General features: G+C 39.8%; 1 protein-coding gene across 2 annotated transcripts in view; it reads left to right on the top strand.

Moving 5' to 3' along the window:
* The window catches only part of LOC101531866 (glutathione S-transferase alpha I), a 175638-nt gene extending 158009 nt beyond the window's left edge, over nucleotides 1–17629 (top strand). The window contains exons 1-6 of one of the 2 annotated variants that reach the window (XM_058662189.1): nucleotides 4497–4602; nucleotides 10015–10066; nucleotides 11007–11139; nucleotides 13586–13727; nucleotides 16140–16271; nucleotides 17455–17629. In XM_058662189.1, the coding sequence (XP_058518172.1) occupies nucleotides 4516–4602; nucleotides 10015–10066; nucleotides 11007–11139; nucleotides 13586–13727; nucleotides 16140–16271; nucleotides 17455–17574 (666 nt within the window). In that variant the 5' untranslated portion in view covers nucleotides 4497–4515 and the 3' untranslated portion in view covers nucleotides 17575–17629. Of the gene's footprint in view, nucleotides 1–4496; nucleotides 4603–10014; nucleotides 10067–11006; nucleotides 11140–13585; nucleotides 13728–16139; nucleotides 16272–17454 lie in introns of those variants that run through there. The other variant, XM_058662183.1, reaches the window with a different exon arrangement.
* Nucleotides 17630–18286: the final 657 nt, after the last annotated feature.

The raw sequence follows: 18286 nt of genomic DNA on the forward strand, positions 1-18286 counted from the left end.
CTTTCCAATAAAAATAAAAACCAACCTTTTAAAAAAAGAAAAGAAAATTTAGGAGACTAAATTTTAAATTATTAGGCTAACAGGGCAGATGCAGAGACCAAGGGGAGGTGAGTGGAGGCAGCCAAAGGTTCTTCTTCTTTCTATTTTTGTATTTGCTAGAATTTTTTACCCAAATAAATCTTAACTCTTTCATTTCTCGAGCTCTTATTATTTTAGGGTTGTGTTCAAATTATGGGAACCAGCCTCAAATTAAATAAAAGCTCTGCATTTCAGAAATCCAAGTCTAGTTTGGAATCTTAGAAGATAGACATAAAACTAATACAATGTTTGCCAAGACATAAAATAGAAAGCATAATATGTGACATCAGTAAAACATATCAATTAAAACAAGAGCATAAGCAAAGACCTTATGCTAGCAAGGTTAATGTGAGATAGAAAGCCAAATCAAGAAGTAAATACTGCTAGATTTAGTAGATAAAACAGAGGGCACCCAGATTAATTTGAATTTCAAGCTAACATCTAGTATTTAGTGAAGCCATTCACCAGGCAATGTGAGAGTCACCTGTAACTGTGACCATAATTTTAGTTGGCAAACCAGAATGATGGGTTCCAGCATGCAATCAGCCCACTCTTGCAGACCATCACCACTCTGCTAAGTTTAGAATGGCAAACTTTTTGTCTAAGTTCTTTATCTATCTCCTGAAAATCCCATAATGAGTTTTTCAAAGCATTGTTCCTTCTTAAATGTAAAAAAAAAGAGAGAGAGAGAGATATCAGATATGAGATTTACCCAAAGTTGTTGCCTCAGTATTTTTCCACTAGCCATTAAAGTAACATATTAGCTAGATGTGCCCTGAAGCGAACATGAGCATTCTCCTTTAAAACATTTCAGGAATTCAGCCCTCCCTGAACACTGAAGGAGTGGCTCTTCCCTGACTAAACACACCCACTTTCAGGGAAGGGCTTTTGATAAATTGTTACGCAACCCATGAGGAGCTGGTGTTAAACTCTTGGGCCAAGAGGATTATAACCTTTTACTAAGTGAGTACTGATCTTTTAAATATTCCTAAATCCCTTAACTCTTTCTTCCTTAGGTACTTAGAAAGTATTTTAACAAGTCTTCAGAAGAAGTAAATGTCATTTTACACTGACTTGAAACCTTCCAGCTATGCTTAGAGAATAGTTTAAAGCTATTCTATCTCTGTCAAACACATGTTTACAAAAACTAAAAATGAAAAGTTTACAAAGAATGAAAGCATGAGACAGAAATAGAATTTTTTAAAATTTTGAAGAGAAAAAGAGACAATGGTACTTTACTCCAGCTGAGGATATAGCCAAACCAAGAAGAATGTGGGGATTTTTGCTAGTATTGCATTCTCTGTAGGACTGTCCATGGATTAATTGCAAATTTTGATACTCTCATTCTACCTAGCCTGTAAATATTCAAAATTAGGATTTATCGTGATCGGAGTAAGTTATCTGAATGTTAGGAAATTGAACTAGTTCAATCATTGCCTTTAATTAGTTATACAACAAGTTTTGTTCTTTCTTTCTGGAGGTTAACTAACTCATGACAAACCTAGAGAAACCAAGAGAACAACTAAGACAGGTTGCATAGATTGATACTGCTGATGCTTTTCCTTATTGGTAACTTTTTGTGTAGGGGCCTGACCTGTCCAGTGTAGGATATTCAGAAGCTTTGCTGTCTCTACGTACCTGGTACAGTGATTCTTCTCACACCTCCTCCCGATGCAGGAAGGTTTCTGCATAGCTCTGAAATTCTGTGATAAGAGAAGTAAACACTGGAGCTTGAAACTTGTTTCAACAAAACCTACAAACAGCTTGCTAAAATTTAACAAAGAAAAAAAGGAAGTTAATAGGATAAGAATGTGAGAGTCAGCAGTGTTCTAGAATAAATACTTTGGATTCAGGGGCTGGTGTTCTGGGTCACAACTCAACTCCTTAGGCATATAAAGATATTTCCTGCTTGGAAATGGAGTGGAACTGAATCTCAGTGGCAAGTGGACTGTGAAAAAATCTGTTAGGCTGAGCCCTGCCCTGCCCCGTCCCACATGCCTGTGCAGTGATAACGTGGAGCTTCCTCAGCCAGGTGGGCTTTGCTATCCCTCCCTCTACCACTTGCAGAAAGTGAAGCTCCAGTGAGTGGGCAGAGAGGTCAGGAGAGGATGGTAAACTGCTCAGCATGGTAAACTGAGAGCTCATAGTCAGGCCAACCCTATCAACAACCTGCACCTGTTAAAGCCCAGAAGCATACAGCCTCAAAGCTGTGCTCAAGAGGGAGCCCAGATTTGTGCAGCATCTAGCAAGTATCTGTACACCACAAGGAACCACTGATTTCATTGACTGTGACTGCTGGCCTCTGGTAGGGTTTTGTGAACACCCCCAAGGCTGTGTAAGAACCTCTGACTCTGGTTAACAGCAGCTTGATGTCAGTCGGAGTGTCTAGAAGGAAGCCTTTATCACTTTCCTCTAAATGAGGGCAAGCAAGAGGCCACAGGACTGTGGCATAGGACCCAGGGCTGGCTTGGCAAAGTGCCTCACCTGACAGATCCACCAATTTGCTGAAGCAATTGTATGTGGACAGTCTTTCATGTTGTCCTGGTATCAGGCACAGACTAGTACTTGATGAATTTGCCTTGCTTTTATGTGTATCCCCACTAGCCTCTGCCAGCATGGTGCACATCCACAAGACTGCATTGGATAAGGTGACAGTTATAGCTGGAACAATCCACCTAGGTTCTGTCTGAATAGTTGAAACATACCTCCATCATTCTTCCTCCCACCTTGGCATCCAGTAAGCAATAACCAGAGTATATTAGAACTCAGTACCAAGGTGATAGAATTCAGAATTCAGGAATCCTGTTGGTCTCTTTCTCTAGTCTTGTGCCTGCTGAAAGAACTTCTTGATCTGTTTCAGGACCCTCGAGAATCCCATGCTCATTTGAGCAGTCTTATAGCCAAACCGACATCAATAATGGCTCCTAGATGTGGCTTTAGGTAGTGAGCCCAGCTCAGCAACGAGACCACAGCAGAGGGAGTTTTGGTCCTATCCCCAGGGTTGTATCGGTCTTGGTGGGCCAAGCCTCTATGTCTCTAACATCAGTGTACCTAGAAACACAGGTCAGAGCTTCTGGACCTACCACAGACCCTGGAAGATGCTTTAGGCTGGACTAGCCCTTAAAGTCACTTCCATTGTTCATATTAAACAATATTTTAATTGCAGAAATGGGACAAGCTTAATTGGGAGGAGTATTTTTTTAAATTATTTATTATTTAACTTCATTAATTACAGTGTATTATGTGACACAGTTACATAGATACTTGGGTTCTCCCACCCCTCCCCAAACCCTCAGCTGGAAATAATATCAACAGTAAACCTGTGGTAAATTGTGACTTCGGGTTCTAGCTAGTGTGGGAATTTTGGAAGTATCCATAGGCACAATAAATAAGCACACTCCTTAAAGTTCCTAGAAAAATAGATTAACCATGCCAGATTAGTATAATTAAATCCTTCAATGTATAGAAAACACCACACGTCAACAGGCATCAAGAATTTCCAAGGAACCATGACCTTACCTGAAGGGTAGGAAAAGATATCAGAAACTAACCAGCTGAGCATTGAAATTTCCAAAGAGGAGGATTTAATCAGGCTTGCCGTAAGGAAACTCAAGAAACTTCAGAGAACACAGATAAATAATTCAAAGTTTTTAGAGAGATCTGATATAGATGGAACTATTAAAACAAAACAGAAATCTTTCAACTGAGAGAACACTATATGAAATTAAAACTGGTAGAAGTCATAACACAGAGTAAACCAAGAAACGGAAATAACTGAGGAGTTCAAACAGATAATTTGAAAATACACAGTAAAAAAAAAACATAAAGGGGAATGGGGAAATCTTATAGAGAATATGGGATAGCACAAAACAGTAAATATTCAAGCTGTCAGGATTCAATAGGGTATTGAGATTTGTTAGGTACAATATGATGGTAGCCAATGATGGATAATGATTTGGGTTAAGAAAGACATAAAGGAACATCTCCAAACATGCTACAAAGGTGGCATATCCTGGAGAAAGAGCTTGATGTGGTGGTTAAAGTACAGTTGTGATGCCATGTTCCCTGCTTGAGTAGTGGTGTTCATGTCTTGGCTGCATTCCTGAATCCAGCTTCCTCCTGTTGCTCATCCTGGTCGTGGGCAGAGGAGCAGTTCAGGACTCAAGAAGTTGGATTCTGGCTGCTAACAAAGGAAACTTATATTAAGACTGTTCTCAGCTTCAACCTAGCCCTGATTGTGTGGGAACCAGCAAAGAAAGATTTCTCTCCTTCTGTTTCTCTTCTTCCCCTCTCCATCTCCTCCTTCTCTTCTTCCTCTCTCCTTCTTTCTGCTTCTCTGACTTCTGATGTTATTCAACTATACATCATAAATACATTTTATTCCATGCTTCCATTTGTTCATTTACTCATGTTTAGGGAAACCAGGAGCCTACTATCATGGCCGGAAAGCCCAAGCTTCACTACTTCAATGCCCGGGGCAGGATGGAGTCCATCCGGTGGCTCTTGGCAGCAGCTGGGGTGGAGGTAGGTCCTGGGTGAGGTCATTTGAAGGTGATGTAAAATGAACTATGTCAGATATTTTTCTCATGTAAGCTTAGAGATGTGGCCTGCTAAATGATCAGAAAAATGTGCTGCCTTAACTAAAAATTGCCAAGGATGAAGTGAGTTGTTTAATAGATTGATCTTATAATTCATTAATATTTCTTATGTATAAAAATCATAATGATGATTATAAATTCAAGATTTCAATTATTATATATGAATTTCTATGAATTTTGGCTTTAAAATTGTAAAAATAATTATATCATTTAATAATAATTAGAATAAGAATGATTTTATATTTGAAAGCATTGAAAAATTATTATTTATGTTTTATATGTGCCAATATGTTTAATCATTCTTATGTTTTAGAGACATACATTGAATATTTAAGGAAAAAATCAAGTCCTCTGTCCTTTATCAACAGTTGCTTTCCTATAAATGTGTCATTAGGTGATTACATTCTAGGAAAATTGTAGTGTCTATTTACAAAAACTTAGCTGGCACAGCTGCTGCACATGGATACCAAACAGTATCATCTATTGCTCCTGGGCTAAACACCTGTAAAAATGATACAAAATGCTGATGAATAGATAACTGGAACATAATCATATATATTTATGCATATAAAAGCATGGAAAAGGTACAGTAAAAATATGACATGAAAGATAAAAAGTGCTGCACTGTATAGGGCACTGCCCCTGAGGGGGGATTCCAGGGAAGGAAGTTCCTCTGGATGATTTTTGTTGCCAGCCGACCAATTCTATCTAAAAAATGAATTGGAGGAAGACTCCGAGAAGCTCAGGAGCCTTTATTCACCGGCCAGTGGACTGTCATGTGCCACCACAAGTGGAAGAGGGAGCAGCCCCACTGGTTATTATCAGGGGTTTTTAATCTCACATTGGCATGCAATGATCAGTCAACTCAGGAGGTACACATTACAAAGCATCCAATTAACTTGACACCACTGCACAGACTGGCCAATGTCAGGGGTTTTTAAAGAAAAAATAAAACAAAAACAACACCACACACACACACACACACACACACACACACACACACACATTCTGGTTAGCAAACAAGCATAGCTCAATGCAATTTGTTCTACTCACAGATGCCAAGTTTGCAGTTAGCCAAGTTTCTCAGTAGACAGCAGATGTCTTTTCACATCCTGGTCCTGCTTATGTGTCCCCAACTGAACACTTGTTTTTCTGCTTACCCTGAGACTCATGGGATTTAGAAGCCTGACATGACTGGCATCTCTTCAAAGTTTTGAGCTGTCAGATTTGGTGGGTGAATGGTGAGTCGTATGAAGCCAGCCACATTGATGTATCCTACTACAAACTTCACAAGCATTGTCTGGTTGAGCTACACTAATTCCATATTTTTTTCCTTTCTCCCCTAGTAAATTAACCTCAGCTTACTTTCTTTTTGATTTATACTCTTTATTCTTTAAACTTTTTTTACTCTTTGCTAAGAACATACTACTTAATAACAGAATACAGCTATAGAAAAGATTTCCTGTTGACATCCTTATATTGTAATTTTTTTCTATTTCAGAAATTACCTATTCTTTATTTTTAAAACTTCCATAGAATTTAAGACATACATATACAATGATCTGACCTGTACTGGGCCTGAGTCATGAATATCGTTGTCTTCCACCTCCACAACTTTGGACATCTGTAGGTGTAGGCACAGTTGAGGAGGTGACCTTCTCTATGGGAACAGAGCCTTCCTCTTGGCCCCTTCTGAAGAAATTGCCTGAGGCTCCTACTGAGAATATGTCACTCTTTTTCCCCAAAGTATATACATCATGATTTTCTTGGTTTGTTTTAGTTAGTTTACATCACAGAATTTCTTTTAAATGATGCATCAGTCTTTTATTCTATATTAATGACAAGCATTTAATGTCAGGAGAGGAGAGTCCTTTAATGTCACGTCCTTTAAGGAAATAGTGAAATCTGCACAAACTTTCTGATAATCTTTTCAATGTGAATTTTCAGGAGGCTCTTCATTTTTTTTCTGTTTGTTTTTCTTCTTGTGCCTCGTGTTGTTCATAATAGAAAGTAATCTTAAAGCTCCATAACAATCTAATTTTTAGAAAACAGTTATTGAGCAGACTTCTGAAAGAAAATACTAAAATAAAAAGACAAAAATATCATTTATTTTCCTGAAAAAAAAGTCAGTGCATAGCTTTTCAAATTCACATTCCCATAAATTTTTGGAAGCACCCACATTTATACATCCATGGTCAATGGAAACCTCAGTATATCATACATGACTTTACTGGATATTTGGAGTGACCTTCAGTTTACAACAAGGGTAGAGTCCAGGTCCACATTGTGGTTTTGTAGGTTAAACCACTGCATGGATGCCAACATGCTCTGTGACTGCTGGTTCAAATCTCAGCTGCTCCACTTCTGATCCAGCTCCTTACTAAGGAACCTGAGAAAGCAGCAGATTGGCAGTCTTGGGCTCCTGCCATCCACAGGGGAGACCCTGAGGGAATGCCTGGTCCTAACAGTTGTCTGGTCCAGTCTTAACCACTGCAGCCATTGGGGGAGTAACCAGCTGATGGAAGTCCTCCCTCTCTAATCTGAATTATCAAACACACACAAAAAAATCTGATAAATAAATACCTGCATTTTAAAAATTAGAGGAAGAGTGTGTAGGTAAATGAAAGAACATTGGCTTATGTTGTAAGTATTGAATTAAATCAGTGGTACAAAAAGCAACATTATGAGTCTATATGTATTAGAAGTTTTCATAATAAAATAACAAAGTTTAATAATGAATACAATAGAAATTAAAGCACAAATGTCAAATGAGGAGAAGGACAAACCAGATTGTTAACCAACAGCATGTTAGTGATAGAACACACTCATTGATCTGTTGAACCAGTTGTTGAACAGCTAGTAAAGCCTGAGCTCTGTGCTGGGTCCCAGAGAAACACAGTGAACAAAACGAACACAGTCCTGTAACTCCCATGGATATCTATGAGAATGCAGACAAGCAAATCAGTGACTATCAAGAGAGATGGACGCACAGAGATATGCAAACAGTAAAAAGGCCTTCTTCCTAGAGTTTGAGCAGGAAATGCTGTTAGGCATTTGTGGAACTGCCGAGTACTGCCCTCTACAGGTGTCTTTGAGGAAACATCTCTTGGTGTTGCCAAGAAGAAACTGGCAACTGGGTGAGGACTTCTGGGGCAGCCCACCACAGACAATCTCGACAGCTCTTGTCTTCAGGTGGCAGCACACAGAGGATTTCAGATGATGTAGCATTCTGTAAAGGGAACTTCTACAGCACAACAGAGAACATTTCAGCAGTGTGCCAGAGAACTTTTACCTAAGGTGGAGGACATTCCCAGGGTTCTACAGCCTGATCCTCTCGGCAGTTTTGAGAAATGAGTGCTCAAGAACCCAAACGCTGCCCAGTGTCACTCGAAATGCTTTAAAGCGATGAGTCACTGTCTGCTTTCTCCTTCTTTTCAGCTTCTGCTATGTGGTGCAGGGCCTGATCTTTTATCATTGAAAAGAACTCCTTCAAACTGATAGCTATTGCAAATTACACTGCAATTAACTGCCTAATTTAAATGGGCCATGACCTGTACTATGTAGTCTAAAATCACTACACTATTCTGTTTAAAGAGTGTCTTTCCTCTGTTATACAGATGATGAAATTCAGGCTTTGTGACATTAAAGGTTCATGTCCAGATCCCACAACTACTTGAGGCAGAGCCAAGATGGGCAGCAAATCCTATGGACAGTAAAATACTGAGAATTTTACTGTCTCCTTAGGTTTTAGGTTGCATTAGATTCTGCTTTACTCTGCATTCATGTGTGAAAATTGACTTTCATGTGTGTGTTGAATACTGGCAACCACACCAAGTTTGTGATCAGATTGAGACATGCTTGCTACCTACTGCCGCTTCAACCTAAAGGAATTGTGTCAGTATGAGGTATATTTTATGGCAAGGTTTAAATAACAAAATGTGGATCAAAAGAATATGCATTTTTATTAACTGAAGTTTGGTTTAAGTTTTTCAAAATTAGAACACCTAGTAAAGCAATCACTATCTGTCAAAATCTTGGTGCAAGTTTATATGTATCAAACACTTAATATGCACTTGCTGTTTTTCTCAATATCTTGCACACCTTAGTGATTTAATCCCCTACTGCAAGCTGTAATATCTGTGTTGTGAGCATACTCACATTTTAGTCTAGGAGACTGAAAATCAGGCCTGTTCAGTAATCTATACAAAGTCAAGAAGTCAATACAAGAAAAAGTGATGGTAAACTCACTTGTTATGTAGAAACTAAAATTTGGGTGAAAATGAAATAGTACGAGACCCTCTGCTGCTTCATTAACCTTGAAATTTGATGCCAAATTCTCCTATATTTTTCATGAAAGGAAGTTTTGGGTGAATTGTTCAGAGCTATGCACCAATGAGGTCTCATTTCACTTAGAGTTGACTTCCTGGGGAATGAGATGATGGAAATACTTAAGGTAACTTTGTTGAAATCCTACATAGCCATTGATCCATGGCATTGTCCATGTTGTTTCTACTCAGATCTCATGAAAACACAAACTTTTCTGAAGTCCTGCGAGTCCATACCTGGAAGAAACTGCAGTCCCTTCCCTCCAGAGACATAGCCATAATATAAACCTAAGCACAGACTGTAATGCTGTCTAGAGAAGGTGCTAATATGAAACAGGCAGCAATGGGCTTTGAACCCTGCTCTTTTATAGATAGATCTAATCCAAATTTCCATATAACCATGGCCAGATTCCTCTGTGTACCTCCAAGCTCTGTATCTTACCCTCTATCAAAGATTTAATGATTTTTATTGAAAATGCACTTTACAGAGAGAAGAGAAACAGAGAGAGAGAGAGAGAGAGAGAGAGAGAGAGAGAGAGAGACAGAGAGACAGAGAGACAGAGAGACAGAGAGAGATTCCATGCACTGATTCAGTCCTCAAATGGTCACAATGGCCAAAGCTGAACTGATCCAAAGTCAAGAGTCAAGAGCTTCTTCCTCCAGGTTTCCCACATGGGTGCAGGGTCCCAAGGACTTGAACCATTCTCTGCTGCTTTCCCAAGCCACAAACAGAGAGCTGGATTGGAAGTAAGGCAGCCAGGACATGAACTGGTGCCCATATGGCGTGTCAAACTTGGAGGTAGAGTATTAGCAAGTTGAGCCATTGTGCCAGACTTCCCACGTTTTTAAATCAAATATTCATTTTTATGGAAAAGACATATATTTAAGGAGATGGAGAGAAAGAAGTATCTTCCCTTCTCCATATTATGTGCAAGACAGGGGTTATTGAGGTCAAAAATTCATAATGCTATGAAGTGAACTAAAAGGATGTCTCTTACTGTTTTTGCTTTCAGTTTGAAGAGATACATATGAAAACTAAAGGAGACTTGGAAAAGCTAAGAAGTGGTAAGAATAAATTTGATGAGGGTATTAAACAGAAAGCTAAATGTTTAGGTGTTTGTAGGGTGATGTTTTGAGAAAGAGAAGAGAATGTACTATAAAGTGAAACAGGTGTAACTTGAGCTGGCATCGCAGCATGCTGTAAGGGGGGAAGATCTAGATATCTCTGAGTATGTTCTAAAGTAATCCTTCTCACTCCCTCATGGTCATGGCAATGCCCTCTGCCTGCTTTGTGATGCTTTCTGCACCAGGAATGAGCTACCTTCAGCTCAGCTTTACAAGCTGCCCCTTATGTTCAAAGACACACAGGAGCATGAATTGCATTAAGGGAACTCTAGCAATAAACTTGGGTTCCTTATCCCTTCATTTTTTAATGGAAATTATTTTAGACTTGGTGGTAAGATGTTGCTGCATTAGTTGAACACCCAGATGCTAGTGTGTGGAAGCAGAGGAAGAGCAAGCGCGAGCAGCCCTGGGGTTAAGAACCCAGGTCCATCTGGCAAACACTGCCAGATATTTTTGAAGGGCACACTGAGAGGTCTACATAGAAATTTCTGTATGAGCTTCTATGATGTCATGAGCACCATAAGTTCCTAGGAACTTTCTAGTCTAAGAGAAATCCAGATTGCTGCTAGTTTCAGCATCTTCAAACTTCCCCCTAGAATCTCTATGAAGATTAATTTTAAAAGACATTGACCTATAATGTATCTCTATGGGAAATAAAAACATCAATGAAATAATAGGACCAAAAGGTAAAAGGAGGATTAATTTTTAAAAGGGACTGTAAGAACATAACAATGAAAGTCTGTTTTATTTGAAAGGGCATATAGAAATCATTTTTACATTTCATCAGTACAGCCATTTCAACAAACACATTTTTTTTTCTTGAAAGAATGGGATCTCTAGTCATTTAACTTTTTTCTGCTTCATCTTCTCCTTCCAAAAGATGGATCATTGATGTTCCAGCAAGTGCCCATGGTTGAGATTGATGGGATGAAGCTGGTGCAGACCCGAGCCATTCTCAACTACATTGCCGACAAACACAACCTCTACGGGAAAGACATGAAGGAGAGAGCCCTGTATGGTATATTTTTTTGTTTTTACATCTGCAGATAAGATAGTACTGATATCAGTTTTGCCATGATTGAGAAGTACCTTGGCAGGGAAGCAAGACCAATTGCAGCCTGAGTCTTGGGCATCCATTAGGACTGAGAGTGGCAGAGTCTTGTGGAGATGAGTAGAGTGATTTTGGATGGATTCGAGTCATTTGGGTCATAAAAGAAGATGCAGGTCACAGCCCAGTATCAGAGGTTTCCTAACGGTGATGAACTATGAAGTCTGGAAAATGAAGTAGTCTTCTTCCCAATTACTTTTTTATTTTTTTAATTAATTTTTTGAAAGGCAGGTTTACAGAGAGAAGGCAAGATAGGCGAAAGATATTCCCTATGTTGATTCACTGCCCAAATGGGAATAATGGCCAGCTCTGAGCTGATCTGAAGCCAGGAACCAGGAACTCCCTCCAGGTCTCCTCTGTGAGTGCAGGGTCCCAAGGCTTTAGGCCATCCCCCACTACTTTCCTGGCCACAAGCATGAAGCTGAATGGGAAGTGGAGCAACCACTTCTATGGGGACTCGAACTAACACTCACATGGGATCCCAGCACCTTCAAAGTGAGGATTTAGCCACAGTATGGTCCATCTCCATTGCTTTACCAGATCGTGACAGGTTCTGGATCAGAGGTAGAGCAGTTAAGTTTAGAAATAGTACCCATATGGGACACTGGCACCCATAAGGGATTCTGTCAATGCAGGTAGAGAATTAGCATGGTGCACCACCAGGCTGGGCCCTGCAATCACTTTCTGCAATCACTTTTACAGCTTAGGCTGCACCAGCAACTCAAGACAGGGGACTAAAATGAGTGTAAAAATGAAGACCTGGAAAAAGTCAAAGAAACTAATTCTTAATTTCCAGAAATTAGAAAAAATACTGGTTCTTAAACTTGTAATACCAGAATATCTTGATGTTATATTTGAAAACAGTGGGTCATTAACCGTATGAGTCGTAGGGACACAACATAATAGAGATACAAATCCTATTTGCTGCACACAGTGATCCACTGCAGATTTTCATGATCATGACTATGAACAGGTCAATGACATTAATTATAACTATATTTGGCCATGGAGAGAGCAAAAAGTTGAGGCTTTTACTACCCTTTATGTTGCTCCCAGAAATAAGTGCTGACATAATGGAATGATGGACACACACACACACACACACCCCTAGGTAAGGATTGGCAGAGAGTGATGCTGAGAATTCCAGCATTATTTGAAGCATTTCACATAAAACTAGAGAAACCAAATAGTCAATACTTATAAGGATTGGGATCTATTTTTTGTTACAACAGTACTACTTGATTGCAAAAATAAAGTAAGCAGCCATGGAAAGTTCTCAAAAAATTATAGACAGATAGCTATTCTATTAGGCTTAGTCTCAAAAGAAACGAAAGTATAGGGATCAGCTCTATGGCTCAAAATAATAATAATAATAATTCTGCCTCAATATGGATGTAGTTTGAGAATTTGAGATTATTATGCTCCAAAAGGAAACTCAACAAGAACTTAGCACTCCACTTTCCTGAGCTGCAGTAAGAGGCCTGGAAACCAGTTGACAAGCTGCATAGGTGTTTTTTTCTGGAGTTGGTATTAAGCACATTTTTGAATTACTGAATGATGATACTTGCAGACTCCTGTCAATGCATTAAAACCACTGAGAAGTATACTTTAAAGGGCAGGCAATTATGGTACATGACAAGGCTGATAAGCCTGCTGTTTCTAAAACTATTTTATTAACTGTCTCAGACAAAGGGAAAAATCACCTCATATCCTATACGCTTGTTGTAATTGCACACAGAAATGCATTGCATTAGGGAATATTTTAGGTGAGATATCAAGAACTGTAAACATGACTAGAATTGGAAAACAGCACATAGAAGGGGCTGGGAAGGCATGTTTATGAGAAATAATTAAGAGAACTTCTAAAATTGTGCATAAAAATGATCTGGGATGTGTATGACCAAGTGACAGAGGGAGAGGGACATGTGTGAATGACCTTGATGAGAACTCTCTCAAGAGATGAATCAGCTGGCAGACCATTAGCTGCATGCCATGCTGTGTTTGTGTGCCAGGTACAAAATACAAACCATATTTGTGACATTAATGGTCATATTCAGGAATCCAGCACATGCTCTCATGAGCTTCACTCTCAGCAGGTACCTACCAGCATTCATTGCCAATGTATTTGGTCATGATTATAATAGAAATTAAAGGCATCTTTCTATGCTTAGGTTGTTCTTAGAAGTAAATGTAAATAAGTTCATAGAAATAATAGCACAATGAATGGCATATCAAATGCCCACACAAGAATGAATTACTTTGCTACCCTGGATGCTCCATTTCATTAAGTTTTAAAACCATAAACTCTAATGCAGTAAGTGTTTGATTGTTTGACTGTTTTTATCTCTCAGGATTGATATGTATACAGAAGGCATGGCAGATTTGGATGGATTGATTCTTCATCACTCATTCTCCTCACCTGAGGAAAAGGAAAAAAGCCTCCCTCCGATCAAAGAAAAAGCAAGAAACCGGTATTTTCCTGCCTTTGAAAAGGTAGATGGAAGCTCTTTCACTTTTAGGGGCACTAAGGCTGTGGGGCTGCTACAGAGACAATGCCATGAGCCCGGTGGCTTCACCCCAAGTGTTGATATGCCCGGGTCTGGTGTGGGGGAGGTGTGCAAGGATCTCAGCAGATGGTTTATTGGGGTTCAGGCATTCAACTGATCACTACAGACAATGGAGAAACAGTGGCCTGGCTTTCCAGGGGCACTGACCTTCACTGCTACAGGGTCTTTCTGAGTGGTAATTGAGTGCATGGATGCTCAAGGAACTGTGTGAAAATATATTTGAAAAAGAATTAGTTTAACTTAGTTAACTTGCTTCAAAAATTCTCAATTGCTAAAACCCAACCTAAAATGCTCAAACTGAATTTCAGAGGCATTTCTAGAATTTGATCTGTAGAAATAATTGAATATTACTGGAAGTTGGAGTAGATTGTGTAGAAACCCAACTTTTTTTTTTTTAATTCATTGATTACATTGTATTATGTGATACAGTTTCGTTGGAACTGGGAATCACCCCACCCCTCCCCCCGCCCTCCTCCCATGTGGAATGTTCCACCTTGTTGCATATCCACTGATCAAGTACAGTTAAGAGTCCCTCTTTGCAAGCATAAACTAAACATAGAGTCCAACATCTTATACTCCAATCTAGTTCCTCAGCTTCCTGGGGAGACTCTGTCCGGTCCGAGGGCAGAACCATCAGATTATCAACCCGATCAATTAAAGGCTCCAACATACCCTCAGCAAAAATTAACTTCGTTGTGTAACTAATAGTTATAGTATTGAGTAACCAGTATGTTAAAAACAATTGCAATTTCTTAACCATCTTCTGTGATCACCTCATTGTCAATTCAGTTTTAGTTTATACACAACATATAACATAATATACATAAAATAACATGTTTTGCATAACATCATATCCTCCTAAATTAACGCAAACATGTGGTATCTGACCTTTTGGGATTGGCTCATTTCCCTTAGCATTATGGAGAAACCCAACTTTTGATACTAGAACAACATCCAAAAGCATCTTGGTTAACGTGCAGGGGACTACAGCGCAGCCAGCTATCCAATAAGGGGCAGTAGCAGAGGGAGGAGAGCAGATGAACAAATTGATGGTTAAAAACCATAATCTACTGAATCTGGAGATAGGTTCTCAGATATTTGAGGAAAGGTATGATAAGACAAGAAATAAAGTGTCATTATTATACATTAATGCCTTCCTATTAATTGAGCTCCTTTTTTGAGTGTCAGAGAAGATTTTGAGGTCACACCTTACTTGAAATTCTGTTGAATAAATATCATCATCCAAAAACACAACTGTAAGGAGAGAAGACTTATGGATCAAGCACCCCCTGGTGCTGATGCTATAGGGCACATTCACACAGTAACAAGCTCTCCAGTTGTCAGGGCTCAGTATTAGTGAACTATGAAACCAGAGAGTCCCAGGTTCATAAGTGAACAGAGCAGATTGCAGTACAACACACAGTGGTCCCTGTTTCTATACCAAATAACTCTTCATACATCTTTATGCATATAGAATCCAAAAGAGGCTTTGTCAAAAGACTGTATCTTCCTGGGGATACTATGTGTTCATCTTATTCATCATGGATTCAATGTTTCTTGCAAATTTTTATCAACATCAAATATAAATCAATTTTGTATTATGAAATATTAAATGTATTCAGAAATGTTAAAAACAAAGATGAATAAATACATACACCCCACAACTAGATAGAAAAATGGACAGTTATATTTGGCTTAACCCATGTAGTCACAACTCCAGTTTTTGCCGTAAGAGTATGATTCATTATGTCAATGTAAGTTTCATTCATCTGCGTAGTTCACTCGTACATTTTTTAGCAGCAGATTGCAATATGCCACAGTTTAAGAGGCATTATCTCTAAAAGGAAGAACTCAAGTTCACATGGGTTTATTTCAATCCCAGAGACATAAACTATGATACGAGGATGTTTGTGAAGTTTAAAAAAGTCTTATAATAGCGCAAAAGAGCTGTGGTGAAGGGGCAGACACTGTCCAGCAGGGCGCTGCGGAGAGTGCAGAGTAGAAAGGCATGCGTGAAATGCCATGCCTGCAGACTTGAGGAGGTAGGACAGACTGGAACATGGGGCAGCAAGAGGTAAGCCTTCTGCACAGGTGGAGGTGCAAGTGGGGCAAGGGGTATGAATGCCACAGGGATACCTGATGGGAGTGAAAGGGAAGCCTGGGTTTTCGCTGAGTGAGCAGTGCCCACTTCTCATGAGGGAGAGTCCTGGATAAAAGGGTGCATCTCCACACCCTCCAAGAAAGCACCGGAGCTGGGAGAGTTGGGCTGGAAACTCAGGAAGGAGGAGGGTCCAGTCTAATGGGCCTGTGGCCATGATGTCATTCCTCTAATCACCAGGTGTTGAAGAGCCACGGACAAGACTACCTGGTTGGCAACAAGCTCAGCAAGGCTGACATCCTCCTAGTAGAGCAGCTCTACAACATGGAAGAGCTGGACCCCACCATCCTCAGCAGCTTCCCTCAACTGAAGGTTACCTGCCTCTTCATGGCACAATTCTAACCTCTTATCTAACATTTGGCCCCTTCCGCTGATGAAAACTCAGCGCCTACCTTCTCACTTGTTCTCTAAGCTTCACTATTACCACCCCAGGTCTCCAAAATGAGCATGGAAGCCCAGATTTTGAGGCAAGTCATTTTGCCAAGAAAATCACTGTGGATTCCAACCCATGAAGAATATTCTGCCTGTTTGTTTCAAGATCTACTTTATTTTACTTGAAAAGCAGAGTTACACAGAGAAGAGGCAGAGAAAGGTCTTCCATTTGTTGATTCACTCTCCAAATGGCTGCAAAAGCCAGAGTTAAATTGATCCAAAGACAGGACCCTGAAGCTTCTTCCAGCTCTCCCATGTGGGTGCAGGGGCCCAAGGACTTGAACCATCTTCTGTTGCTTTCTCAGGCCATGAATAGGCAGCTGGATAAAAAATGGAGCAGCAGTAGTAGAACCAGAACTGACATGTGATGCTGAAGTTACAAGCAGAGGTCTAGCCTACTTTGCTACAGTGGCTGCCCCACATTCTGCCTTTCATATGGAGAATGACACAGGGCCCAGGAACCCTCTCCTCAGCCCCTCTCCCATGGTTTGGTTCTCATTCCCTTCCTTCAGCTCTTGCCTTTGGCTCTGTGTGGAACTTGGTTGTGGCTGCTCTTGGTTAGCTTTGAACACTTCCTCAATTTTCTCCTCTATAATCCCATGTCTCAGTTCTCCAGCTTGGATCCCCCAGGTCTGCCTAGCTGACAGACATGTTTTCTTTCTTGAATGAGGGTTCTTCACAAAGTTCATGGAAAACACATAGTACAAAAAACCAACTTCATCCTTCATTTCAAATACGAAATAAATGTCTAATTTCAGTATTTCATGAACTCTTTGAAACCCCCTTATGATGAAAAGAACAAATAGTCTAGATTGATGCACAGTTAGAAGAGAGATTAGCACTCCAGAAAGTCCTAGCGATGTCTTTGGGGAATACCCCTGTGCTGTAATCACCAGCCCTCCATTTGCATGGTCACTGGCACCTGCTGCCCAGCCTCCAGGCTGGTGCAGATGGAGGGGACTCAGCTAGTTTTGTGTAAGAGGGGTCCAGTGTTCCTGGGTTGTGCTAGTGATGGGGTGGGTGTTCTTTGCTCCTCCCTGAAGCTGTGATCTGTGCCCTGCAGGCCCTCAAGACCAGAGTCAGCAGCCTTCCCACTGTGAAGAAGTTCCTGCAGCCTGGCAGCCAGAGGAAGCCACCTGTGGACGAGAAATGCATAGAAGAAGCAAAGAAGATTTTCTTTTAAATTGATAAGACATAGATGCCAAGCATAGACAAGACCAGTTCTAACCTCCAGAAATAATGAATACTTTGAATAAGGCATATAAGATTTTCTAAGTATGTATGTGCTGATTCAGTTGAAAAAAAAAAAAACAGCCATGCAAATTTAGTTTTTCCAGAAACATATCTTTGAACTTAAATAAAAGGAAAAAAAAGTTACTTAGAGTCTGAATTATGATTTCTGGGGACCCAAGGTGGCAGAATAGGGAGGGAGAAGCTACACTGATTTCTGTGTTGCCCTAGGGCATGAAGGGGGGTAAAATAAACAAAGGAGGGACCATATTGCCAGTAGTCTGACTGGCAAAATTTTCAGTGGAGAAGTGAACTACTGCTTTGTATAGTAGCTGCCATATACCCTGTTAAAATAACATAACTAGAAAACTGTATCTGATACTGTAATTTATGCAAAAATACTTTTCCTTTTGTGTTTTGCTACCCCCAACACACAGTATATAATAACTATATTTAAAGAGCCATTTCTGTTCAGATAATTAATCTCTCTCCTATTCATTTAGTCAATCAGTGCATTTATGTATAATATGGACCATTCAGTATTACTGGATGCTGGATAAAGAATAATGAGCAAGACAAATTCAGTTTTGCTCTCATGGGGTAAAAACACGAGCATTTGCAATTATAACTAAAATCATGCGTAACCAATCGTGTGTATACTCTCC

Source organism: Ochotona princeps, chromosome 1 (genome assembly GCF_030435755.1).
Source record: "Ochotona princeps isolate mOchPri1 chromosome 1, mOchPri1.hap1, whole genome shotgun sequence".
In the NCBI taxonomy this organism is placed as follows: domain Eukaryota; kingdom Metazoa; phylum Chordata; class Mammalia; order Lagomorpha; family Ochotonidae; genus Ochotona; species Ochotona princeps.